At 37.0% G+C, this 13,161-nt stretch overlaps 1 protein-coding gene across 3 annotated transcripts in view; it reads right to left on the bottom strand.

Annotated features, from left to right (window-relative positions):
• Positions 1-13,161, bottom strand: part of Tbc1d8b (TBC1 domain family member 8B) — an 81,604-nt gene that overhangs the window by 35,654 nt on the left and 32,789 nt on the right. For all 3 annotated transcript variants that reach the window (XM_036175239.1, XM_036175240.1, XM_036175241.1), the window contains one exon: positions 442-591. In XM_036175239.1, the coding sequence (XP_036031132.1) occupies positions 442-591 (150 nt within the window). The remainder of the gene's footprint in view (positions 1-441; positions 592-13,161) is intronic.

The following is a 13,161-nucleotide window of genomic DNA, read 5'->3' as shown; positions in this document are numbered from 1 at the left end:
TTAGAAACCCATGTGACTAAGACTCAATAGCCAACATTCCTCTTTTCTCTTCACTATTGATAATAGTCTGAGTGTTGTGGAACCAAACTAGGCATACTTCAAACCTCAAAAGTAAAGCTTTCTGTTCTGATACCATCCAACCTGTGGTTCCCAACCTGTGAGCTACAACCCCTTTGGGAGGTGGGGATCAAGTAACCTTTTTACAGGGGTTGTCTAAGTCCATTAGAAAACACAGATACTTACAATTCATAACAATAGCAAACTTAGAATTACAAAGCAGCAACAGAAATAATTTTATGGTTGGGGGTTACCACAACATAAAGAACTATATTAAAGGGTCACAGCATTAGGAAGGCTGAGAACCACTGATCTAGTATGTTCTAAAAGTTCTTTTTCCATTGACTGCTCTAATCCATAGATTTAATTATTTTGTTTTCTTACCATTTTAGAATCAAGATTCTCCAAATTTTGAGGGTGAAATACTGTCATTAAAGCTTCAGTGTTCACAGTTTTGCTGCATTCCTTTTGACATGTCAAAGGTTGCTCCCCCAAATTATCAGGTGGGCCTGTAGAGTCAGAACTAATAGCAATCTGGAAAAGAAAGTCAGAAGGTGACTGTCCTCATTGTATGCTCACAACTTTCATTAAGAAAAATGTATTGCTGGGCTGTGGTGGCACACGCCTTTAATCTCAGCTATCGGGAGGCAGAGGCAGTTGAATCTCTGTGAGTTTGAGGCCAGTGTGGTCTACAGAGCAAGTTCCAGGACAGCCAGAGCTGCTATACAGAGAAACCTTGTCTTGAAAAACAAAACAAAAAACAAAGGAAAATGTGTTAATTTTCTGTTTGACATTCATAAGCCACAATCTATGGATATATTAAATATTAAGGAAATGTCTCAGAAGCATTATTTCCTTATCAAAATTAAGGCTGTCAACAAAGTGATCTTGGAAACAACAAACTCAGAATCTCAATGGGCCCATTCCTCAACAAAGGCAACAAAATACTATCAAACACAAACCATTTCAGAACGCCCCCAGTTAACCAAAGGTAAAGAATGACTTGAAAGAATGTATTCAAGGAAAACTAATGCAGGCTGAAGTTATATCTCATGGAAGAGTGACTGCCCAGCAAGCTTAAGAACCTGGGTTCATCCCCAGCATATACAGAAAAGGATGGGGAGAGCAAGGAAGCATCAGAACCCCTCATGAGCCTTAGTAAGAACACCAGAGCCTGAGCGGCTTTAACTTGAGGCTGTTCCTGCCCTAACTCAGTAGCCATGAAAAAAAGCCAGCAGTAAGGCAGTCAGTGGATCTTCTGGATTTTCCCCTAAGTGACACCTTATCCTCAGCACAGTCAATGTTTGATCAAACTGGCAGCTCCTGGCAAATCTCCACTTCTAAGGTGTTATTTGATTTGATTCACAGCTCAGCTCTGAAAAAGAGCTCTGTTTCCAGGGCATTAAAGAAAACCCCAGTGACCTGCTTCTAATATCACAGGTGTTTAACTCTGTGATTTCATTTGGGGCAAAAAAGGGGTGGCTAGAAACTCGAAAGAAAGATATGGATAACCAGATAACCATCTGGAACTTTGAAAGGCTTAGACATATTCTTGAGTATTTAGAAGTATCTACACATATGCACCCCTCTGAGCTGCTCAAAGAAATAAATGTGATAGAAAAAGGTCTTAGTTATTCAACTCCAGCTGTCTTTGAAAGTGGGAAATGAAAAGATTCGTGATTTATAAACTTATGTTTGAGTAACATCTTCACACAAAATATTTCCTGGAATAAAAGGTAGAAGACTTGGCCAGGCGGTGGTGGCACACACCTTTAATCCCAGCACTCGGGAGGCAGAGGCAGGCAGATCTCTGCAAGTTCGAGGCCAGCCTGGGCTACCAAGTAAGTTCCAGGAAAAGCACGAAGCTACACAGGGAAATCCTGTCTTGAAAAACAAAAACCAAAAAACAAACAAACAAAAAAGATGGAAGACTTAAAAGTTCAAGGCACTTAAGGAAATCTAACCCATAATGGGATGATTGCTTAATTCTGCTAACTCAGAAGTTGATCTTGGGAAAGTAGGCTTAAAAATAAAATCAAGAACTTAAAAAAAGTAGCCAACAGAAAATGTTCCTGAGGGTGACTATTTGTTAGATTTCATATAAAAGATTATAAAGCAGATATTATCAACACATCCAAGGAGTTGAAGAAATTCCATTTAATAAAGGACCCAGATTCTCTCTTCACAGGCCCAGAGAACCTCAGATGAGGGATCAACAAAAGTTTTAAGCAAAGGTCAGAGACAAATATTTTAAGTTTCATGGACCATAAAGTCCCTAATCAATTTTCCCATTGTGGTATTAAAGCACTCATTGACAAAATATAATTGAATAGTATGGCTATGTCTCAAAACTTTATTTACCACAACAGGTTACAGGTTGCCAATCTCCATACTAGAAGGTGGTGAAGCCATTGGGAACCTGGGACCCCACACAAACTTTATGGAGTGAAGCTTGCTGGCATTACCCTAGTCAACTCTCATTCAGCTGTGACCTAAGAAATAAATGCTTGTAATGTTAAGACCCCAAGATTTGGGAGTAGTATTAATTTATGATAGCATACCCTACGTATTAAGGAAGACTTACGGGTGTGTCTTTAAAAAACACCTCATAGGGCTGGGTATGTGATGACTCAGTGTGCAAAAGTTCTTGCTATAGCCTGAACTGGCAATCTCCTGTGATCGGGTTAGTGACTACCTCAGTTGTCATTGGAGAGATTTCATCCAGTGACTAGTGGAGGCAGATTCAGAGACCCAAGGCAAAACATTAGGCAGAGTTCCTGAAGTCCTGCTGAGGAGAGGGAGGAGAGATTATAGCAAACAGGGGGAATCAGGAATATTGCAGGAAAACCCACAGAAACCACTAACCTGACTCATGGGAACTCAATGGAGTCTGAATCAATAACCAGGGAGCCTGCATGGGACAGACCTAGACCCTCTGCATATATGTGACAGTTGTGTAGCTTGGTCTATATGTGAGGCTCCTAACAATGGGAGCAGGGTCTGTCCCAGGTGCTTTGACTGGTTCTTGGGAACATAATCCTCATGCTGGATTGCCTTGCCCAACCTTAATACAAGGGGAAGTACTTGGTCTTATGGTAGCTTGATAGGCCATGCTTTGCTGAAGCCCATAGGAGGCCTGACCCTTTCTATAGAGGAGGGGTGGATGGGGGAGAGCGGAGAGGGGAGGAGGGGGGAGGGAGTGTAAGGAGAGGAGGAAGGGGAAGCGATGGTCGGGATGTAAAATAAATAAATTTATATAAAAAAGTTCTTGCTGTACAAGCATGAAAATCTGACTTCAGATCTCCAGGGCCTATGCAAAACTGTAAGCAATAATTTGTTTGTGTAGCCTCAGCTAGATTACAGGCAGACACAGACACACCAAAGTTGTCCTCTGACCTCCACATGAGTACTTTGGCTTTGAACTGCACATGCATTTGTTCTGCACACGTGTGTGTGAGTGTGAGAGTGTGCACACATCTTACAGAGAAGGTGGTGTTCATTTTATGCCTTGAGAGGTAAGTCAGTGTACTGGTAGGCAAGGTGAAGGGTATTCTAAAGAAAGACAACCCACATGAACCAAATAACAGAAGATTGGAATGTAGTATTTGCACTGGGAAAGGGATGTAAAAATGAACACTAGAAAATGGAAACTAGGAATTCAATGTTTTAATAAGAAAGCAAAGGGAAGAGGAATAGAATCACACTGTGTTCATGGTGGCTCAGCTGTCTGCTAATATACCTTGCATTTCTCTCCATTTCTACCCCTGACTCAAGTGGAAGCATTGACATTTATTCTCTTCCTGTTTAAATCCCACCTTTCCTTTGAGATTTTATGAAATATGGATTTGCTCTACTGTACAAAGAAGTAACAGGCCTGTTGGCAAGAGTACAAGTTTATTTGCTTAATTTATTGGCATGTAGGGAATAAATCCAGGATCTCACGCTTGCAGGATAAACAGTCAGATCACCAACCCTCAGGGACCAGCTTTGGGGACCACATAGCATGGGTTCAAACTAGGGAATGAACTATTAAACACAAATGAGCTATAATCTGCTGGCTTTAGAAATGTATTGATTCATTCTCAGTTTCCATACTTGATAAGACAATTCTCAAAACAAGATCTGGTTTCTAAGGCAAAGATAAAAGCCAGAGCCACTATTAATACAGCAGTAAAACCCAAGGGCACAACTAAAGATCCTTGTGGCAAGATATCATAAAGATTAAGTTGGTGCATCCTAGACCTTTTAACTAAGAATATGTTAACAACTCCTTCTGTTTAAACATTAGAAAAGGCTAGTCTGTCTAGGAGGATAAAGAAAAAAGAGTCAGACTACGGCATTGGCTTAATGAAAATCAGGAAGTATTTACAAGGATTCATAAGAGGGCAAATAATTTTTAAATGGACTATTTGTAGCTTGAATCAAAGGAACTGAGAGGACACCAGAGGAAAATAAAATAATGATCCAATAAATAGTAGGCAAAAGATACAATGAGCTAAACAAAATAAATATACAAAAATATTCAACATCACATATCATTAAATACATGCATTTTAAAAACCAATCCATAGCTACTAAAATCAAAACACTGACAATACCAAGTGACTGTGAGGATGTGAAGCAAGAACTCTTACTCATTTCTGGTTTAAAAAAAAAGGTATAGCTACTTTGTAAGATGGTTTGGCAGTTCTTACAAAAGTAACACAGTTTTAACACACAGTTCAGTAGTGACACTCCTACTCATATACCCAAATGTGTTAAAAACTCACATCTACACAAAAAACACACATGTGAATGCTTATAGTAACTTTACTCATTAATTGCCCCAAGCTGGAAGCAGCCAAATGTCCTTTAGGGAGTGAAAGGATAAATACTGTGGTACAACTAAAAATGGGGGATGTTTTAGTACTAAAATAGATCTGATACCAAATTAAAGTATTGAGAAAAGACAAATTCATCTTTCTAAGTGAAAGAAGTCAATTTGAAAGGCTACATTTGATATGCTTCGATTCATATTATTTTAGAAAATACAAAATTATAGAGACAATAAAAAGATAAATAGCTTCCAGAAATTGGCAAGGAGTTTTAAATGTAAAAAGCACAAGGGATGTTTTATAGCAATGATACTCTTCTGTGTGATTCTGTGATGACTGCAACATTATAGTGTGAATTCAACAAAACTCACTGTAAAGTATGGACGTCATTTAATAGTAACATATTTTAGTACTGGCTTATCAATTATTAACTGATTTACCAAAACAACATAAGATGTTAGTAATAAGAGAAATCATTGTCAGAGGAGAAAGCAGACAGCAGTACAAGGAGACTAGTTTCTGTTTAATTTTTCTTATATGACCAAAACTGCTCAAATAAAATCTATTAATTCAAAAGACAAAATATACAAAAGATAGTTATGCTCTACAAAATAGAGGACATCGATAAAGGTACAGAAATGGTAAAAGTACAAATTGTATAGCTGATAACTGAACTTGAAGGTTCACTCAAAGAATGTATTTCAATTGGCAAACAGAAGAACTGGCATTCTTGACAAATCAGTAGAGATTATCCACAACTGAAAAAGTAAAGTACATAAAGAAAAAGAAATGGAGTCTCAAAGGCTCATGGGAAACCATTAAAGCAATGATCTATGTGTAACACAAGTCCTAAAAGAGGATAAGAGGGAAAATGTGCAGAAAGTTATCTGAAAAAAAAAGACAATGGCAAACAACGCTCCACTTTTCATAAAATGTTACTCATGAAATATCAATTAAGAAGCTCTTCAACAAACTCAGAGAAAAAAAATGAGAAATCACCCACCTACATACATCATAGCCAAACCTATGAAAGTCAAATACTAAGAGAAAATTCTGAATGCAAGAAGAGATAAACAACTTATGTTAAACACCTGCAATCCTATCACTCAAGAGGCTAAGACAAGAAGACCACTGCAAGTCCAGGCCAGCCTAGACTACATAGTGAGTTCTAGACCAGGCTGGAATGCCAAAACCTTGCCTCAAAATTTAAAATAAAAAAGCATCATGTTAAAAAAAATTCTTAGTAAAATCAAGACTACAAGGTTTGTCACTATCCTGGGAGGCTAGAATACAGTAGAGATGATCTATTCAAAATATGTTAACCAACAAAAGTGTCTTGAAAAACATCAAAGCTAAGAGCACACAAAATAGGATCAATGACGCAATTTGTTTAAAAATACAAATTTATACCAGTGTGAAATACCATATCACATGAATAAAAATGGCTAAACATAAATAAGCTGGATAACGTGGCTCATGCCTATAATCCTATTACTCAGAAGGCTCAGGTAGGATTGCAAGTCAAGGCCAGCCTGAAATACACTGCAAGCTAAAAGCCAGTCTAGGTACAAAATGAGGTCCTGTCTCAAATTCAGACTGACTGACTAACTAACTAACTAACTATCTCTGTGTGTGTGTGTGTGTGTGTGTGTGTGTGTGTGTGTGTGTGTGTGTGTGTGTGTGTTGCTGGTTATAAAATGGGAACTCTCACATATAAAATCATGTATTCTACAAAAAAATAACTTATAATGTTAGAATCACACTTGTAAGAAACTTCACCCTTAAACAGGTTCCCAAGAAAAACAAACATTTCCAAAGATTTCACATACATGGTCTTACTAGCATTATTAAAACTACCAAAAGAAAAATACTGCACTATTTGTAGTCACCCGCTATCACTTCTCCATTCCCCACAGACTCTAGACAACTACCTGTAATTATAAAGTGGCTTATCTAAGACTTTGCTATAAGTGGAATCTTACGATATGTGTTGTGTTGTGTTGGACTTCTTTCATTTCGACACAGTATTGTCATGGTTTACACATGGAATAGCACAAATCACCACTTCATTTCTTGTTACTGCCCTATAATGTGTGCTGGCAGTCTTATGTCAACTTGACAAACTCCTGAAAGGAGGGAACCTCAATTGAGAAAACGCCTCAATAAGATCTGGCTGTAGAGCATTTTCTTAATTAGTGATTGATGGGGAAGGCTCCACCCTATTGTAGATAGTTCCATCCCTGGACTGGTGGTCCTCGGCAAGCCAGTAAGCAGTATTCCTTCATGGCCTCTTTATCAGCTCCTTCCTCCAGGTTCCTGTCCTGTTTGGGTTCCTGTCATTTCCTTCTATAATGAACAGTGATATGGAAGTATAAGCCAAATAAACCCTTTTCTCCCCAACTTGCTCTTTGGTCATGGTGTTTTGTTGCAGCAATAGAATCCCTAAGACAATATGCCACTGTCATTATATTTAATCATAATTTTGTAGACAATGATATTTTTAACAAGTTTTGGGTGGTTATGAATAATTTCCCTGGGCACATCTATGAACAGTATTTGTGAGAACATTTTAGTCTTCATGATTCAATATCTATGGGTAGAATTACTGAGCATATGGTAAATCTATGCTCAACATTCTGAGGAACTACCTCACTATATTCCAATGCAGTACACCACTTTACATTCCAAGAAGCAGTCCACAGGGTTTTCAAACTCTTTATATATTCCTGAACTGTTATTAGCAACCTTCTTTTTGTTCATTTATTTATTTTTCTAGACAGGGTTTCTCTGTGTAGCTCTGGCTGTCCTGGAACTTGCTTTGTAGACCAGGCTGGCTTCAAACTCAGAGATCCACCTGCCTGTCTCCTGAATGCTGGGATTAAAGGCATGTGCCACCATTGCCTGGCCAACAACCTTCTTTATAATAACTATGCTAGCGGGTATGAATGGATAGCATCCTATTATGGTTTTGAGTTGAATTTCCCTAGCAACACACAATACAGAAACACTTTTCATGTGTTTATTTGGCCATTTCATTATCCTGTTTGGAGAAATACCTATTTGAATCTGTCCTTAACTCAAAGGCATAAAGACTCACTGCTACATTTACTCTAAGACTTAAGATGTTTCAGACCTACAGTTTTGTTCTTTGATCCATTTTGACTTAATTTTATAATTGCTTTAAAGAAAGGGTCCAAGTACACTTCTTGTATATGGTTATCTATGTCCCAGAGCCATTTGTGAAAAAGACTTTAATCCCTTACTGAATTAACTTCTCTCATTGTTGAAAGTCAATGGATCATAAATATTAGGCTTTTGTTTCTACACTATTTATTTCATTACTGTTGTGGAATATTAGTTGAAGATGTGTAACATTTGTTTATGCTGTGGAACATTTGTTTAATAATGCAAAGATATGTTGCATTCTTTTATGTTGCATTTGTTTAACTTTGTGAAGCTATGTTACTTTGTCTAAAACACCTGATTGGTCTAATAACGAGAAGAACAGCCAATAGCTAGGCAGGAGATGGATAGATGGGGATTCCAGGCAGAAAGAATAAATAGAAGGGGAAAAAGAGAAGAGAGAGGAATGAGAAAAGGAGAAAGAGAGGAGGATGCTGGCGGCCAGCCACACAACCAGACATGGAATAAAAAGAAAAGAAAATACATACAAAAATAGAAAAAGGTAAAAGTCCAGAGGCAAAAAGTAGACAGGATAATTTAAGAGAAACTAGCTAGAAATAAGCCAAGCTAAGGCTAGGTATTCATAAGAAAAAGTCTCCACGTAATTACTTGGGATCTGGGTGGTAGGCCCCCCAAAGAGTAAAGAGTAAAAAAAAATAAACCAATAACATATTACAATCATATATGTCCATCCTAATGCTTCAATCACAATGGTATTTACTATAGCTGTATAGTGCATTTTAAAATAAGGGAACCCTGGTTCTCTACTACAGATTTTTATTTGCTTGTTTTACTTTTATTTTTGAGATAGAATCTCACAGCTCAAGCTTGCCTGGGACTCAGGATTCTTCAGCCTCAGCTTCTGGGGTGCTAAGATTACAGGCATGCACCATCTTGCTCAGCTTTTAGCATTGGTTTATCTATCCTAAATTATTTGTATTTCCATGTGATTTTTATTACCTCTGTTTTTACTTGTAATGCGTATCATTTATCCAGCTTCTGAAAATTAACTATGCCAGAGATCTTCAGTGATTTAAAAGAAAACTCATTTGACCCCTCAAAATTTACCAGCTTAAGGAAGATAAAAATGAAGTCCATGGCTGAGGTAGATGGAAAGTAGCATCTTATATCTTGTAAATACAGACAGAAAAATGGATGTTTGCAGGCCAAATCTTAAGCAATGCACATTATTATTATATTACCAAGGTGCCAATTATAAATTGGTAGTATATTCAAACTATTAGAAAAATATTCAAGAGGAGGAAGAAAAACAAGCTCTTAAGTGAAAAAACCCTAAATAGAAATTTACAAGAATAATAGCAAGTATTCTAGTTGTATTCATAACTACCTCTGAAGTATTCATAAAATCACATTCATCTACAAAGACAGTGGCTTAAAACATTTTAATATTTGAATTGTTAAAGAATGCAATGGAGTAGATTATTTAAGCAACAAAGCTTAATTCTTGTGAATTGTTTTTCTCCTCTGGCTTTCATTTCATGGTTAATACTATTTCTAAATGGCATTGGATTTGGGTGCTCACAATTATGAGAGGAATAAACTTGGAACTCAGACCTTTTGTTCTCTGAGCAAAATCCAATCCCATCTAGAAAGAAACATAGGTTGTTTATTTTATGGCAAGTTCCCTTAAGCCTGTTTTTGTATCAAGCACTGATTTTAGAAATAGGATATGGCTTTAACAGTAAAGGGAATATAGGGCAAATGTTAATATTCCTTTGTATATAAACTTTCTATAAAATAACAGAATTAAAATATCATATTATCTAGAGACATGAAATATAAATACAGCACAATTAATAGTGATTGGGAGACAGAGTTAAGCTATAAAAAAATTACAAAGAAACAGTTCTTTCAAATACCAGAAGCTTACTGTAAAGGGCATCCCATTCATACTCCATAATTTAAAATAGGTTATTAATTTTATTTCTAACAAAATTTCTGGTTTCCTAACTCAGAAATTAATCTATTCCCCTTGAGCTAAAATACTTATTTGTAATTATAGTAACAGAAAACACACTTTCTTATTCTTTAAAAAAATATTACATTTATTTACTAATTTACTCACCTATTTATTTATTTATTTGTTTGTTTGTTTATTTATTTATTTATTTATTTATTTGTGTGTGTGTGTGTGTGTGTGTAGGTCAAAGGACAACTTGCTGAGATCATTTTTCCTTTTCCCACTAGGGACCAAAATCAGGTTGTCAGGCTTCGTGGCAAATGCCTTTACTTAGAGAGGGATGTCTCTAGCTAATTTTCTTATTCGTTTTAAAGATTTATTTATTTATTATGTATACAGTGTTCTGCCTGCATGTATGCCTGTATGACAGAAGAGGGCACCAGATCTCACTACAGATGTTGTGAGCCACAGTGTGGTTGCTGGGAATTGAACTCAGGACCTCTGGAAGAGCAGCCAGTGCTCTTAACCTCTGAGCCATCTCTCCAGCCCTCATTCTTAAGGCAAACAAAAATTGGCTATATGGGTTTAATTATTATTTCTGTCTGTATTATGTATAATAAGTAACTAACTCTTTTTCTTTTTTTCCTTTTTTGTTTCAATTCTCCTTAGGGGAAAAATTAGTAGAACACAGGTGATATTAAATGGAAAAGGGAAATCATGGTGAGGGAGATTCAAGTGGTGAGGGGAGAGTAACACAGAAGAACACACACAGAGACTTGGAGTTACTCAGCACAGGGGAAAAATGTTCTTCCCAGAAGCCATGGGTTGTCAAATAAACAACCCAGTGCCAGGCTTGGGATACTTCCCCAAGTTATCCTAGAGACAACCTAAAAATGTAGGCTATCTCCACTGCTCTTGATGGTCATAAGAACTTGATGCTAAGAATGCTATTTCTGAACACCAAATACTTTGTTCATAGGGCATGCAGAATTACACTGGTACTGCCCAGGGCGCTTCCTCCTTATTGGCCACCTTTCATAGTACCAAAGGCTGTGAACCCTGTGAGTAGCCTAGTAATATACACTGGTGGGTCCAATATTGGCACAAATATTACAGGGGTATTTAATTAACTGCTTTCTGATGGGATTTAAGGCCCACTACAAATGAAGTCTAGTACTGTAAATCTGACAAAGAACCCATGGCTGGGGAAGCTCACAGGTTCCAGGGAGAACCTAGTACTATTATTTTGTTAAATGAATAATATCAAGCTGCCCTCTAAACACACACACACACACACACACACACACACACACATACTGCTCTCATTCCTCATCAAAGAAACTTTTTTTTTGTACAGTGGACAGAAATAATGTAGAAACTCACAACCAGATACAGTGCAGAGAATGAATGTCTCTGGAGCCATCAGGCATAAATGGAACATAAATATATCCCTTCTCCCCAGGGCTCAGGAAACATTTAGGAAGAGGGAGAACAAAAGCTTTAAGACCTAGAGGTTAAAGGAAGGATATGAGTGAAACAGTGTCTTCTAGGCAAGACAGGACCACTTCCTGCCATCATAACTCACAGCAGTGATGGGTACCTGCACAAGACTTGCAAAACACCAAGCTAGTCAACATTCCAGCTGAAAGTGGGGAGAGGTTCTTGAGGTCCCACCTCTTGCTGAGAAGCTATTAAAAGTCGATCGCTTCTAGAGGAGAGAGAATTAGCTTTCTTTAAGAGTGTGGCCACTGGTATGTGGACATGCACCAGCTGATAACTCCATACTCATGCATATATGGGCAGAACAAATTGAATTCAGTAGGTTGTTTAAAAAAAGAGAAAATATGAAGTTGGGAGGGGTTGGAAGGTGATTTAGGAGGAATAAAAAGGAGCAGGGGTGAATACATCAAAATACATTGTATTCATGTATGAAGTCCTCAGATAATAAAATGTATTAATAATAAAAAGATAAAATTTCCTTGATGAAAAGAAATCTCCTTTGTTTGTTTAAAATATGGATTGAATCCAGGGATATACACGATATGTAAGCGTAGTAATACTCAGCCATATCTCTAGCCTTTTTTAGTTTTTAATTCTTTTTTTTTTTAAGCTGAGGATCGAACCCAGGGCCTTGTGCTTGCTAGGCAAGCACTCTACCACTGAGCTAAATCTCCAGTCCCTATTTTTTAATTCTTAAACAGGGTTTCCTTCATTACACAGGCTGTGTTTAAACTTGTAGTTTTTCTGCCTCATCCTCCCAGGTTGCTGGGGTTACAGGTCCCAGCTCTATGGTCTTTTATTTGCAATTCTAGAATTAGACAACACATCATTCTATCAAACAGAATACGTGTTCCTAGAACTCAATACTTATAATTAAAAACACAGAAATTAAGACAAAATCCAAGAACTAATTAGATATATTTACATGTGCTCTGATTATATATATATATATATATATATATATATATATATATATATATATATATAAACATTTGGCTATCTAAACACATTAAGGCATAAGACCAGTTCTACTTTTATTGACATTCTATAGCAGTGGTCCTCAACCTTCCTAATGCTGCAGCCCATTAATACAGTTCCTCATATTGTGGTGACCCCCCCCAGCCATAAAATTATTCTGGTTGCTATAACTGTAATTTTGCTACTGTTACAAATCATAATGCAAATATCTATGCTTTCTGATGATCTTAGATAACCCCTGTGAAAGGTTTATTTAATCCCCCCAAAGGGGTTGCTACACACAATTTTTGAGAACCACTGTTCTATATAGTCCTATGATTCATTTGAAATGCAATTTAAAATAAAGTAAGGGATCTCTAGTAGTGCTTTCTAGTCTTGGCGTCTCTTTGCCTCAAGCTAAGCTAAAAGAGCCCAATTTTCCTATATTTAGTAGCTTCAAGATTTATCTAGTAATGTTTCTTTATTATACACATAAAAAACATGACTAGTATGTTTTTTAAGCAGTTAGAATTTTATAAAACCTGTTCATGCATCTATGGTGATATTTTATTTTTACTGAAATGTGATTTTATTTGTATGTTAATAAATAAAGTTGCCTGGGGGTCAGAGCTAATAGCAAGCCATAGCAGAAGCCCAGCAGTGGAGGCACACACCTTTAATCCTGACCACATGACAGGCAGATCTCTGTGTGTTCTGGGACACCACCAG

The sequence above is a fragment of the Onychomys torridus genome, chromosome X, assembly GCF_903995425.1.
Source record: "Onychomys torridus chromosome X, mOncTor1.1, whole genome shotgun sequence".
Classification (NCBI taxonomy): Eukaryota; Metazoa; Chordata; class Mammalia; order Rodentia; family Cricetidae; genus Onychomys; species Onychomys torridus.
The sequence above is the reverse complement of the archived record's forward strand: the minus strand, read 5'-3'. Positions and strand labels throughout refer to the sequence as shown.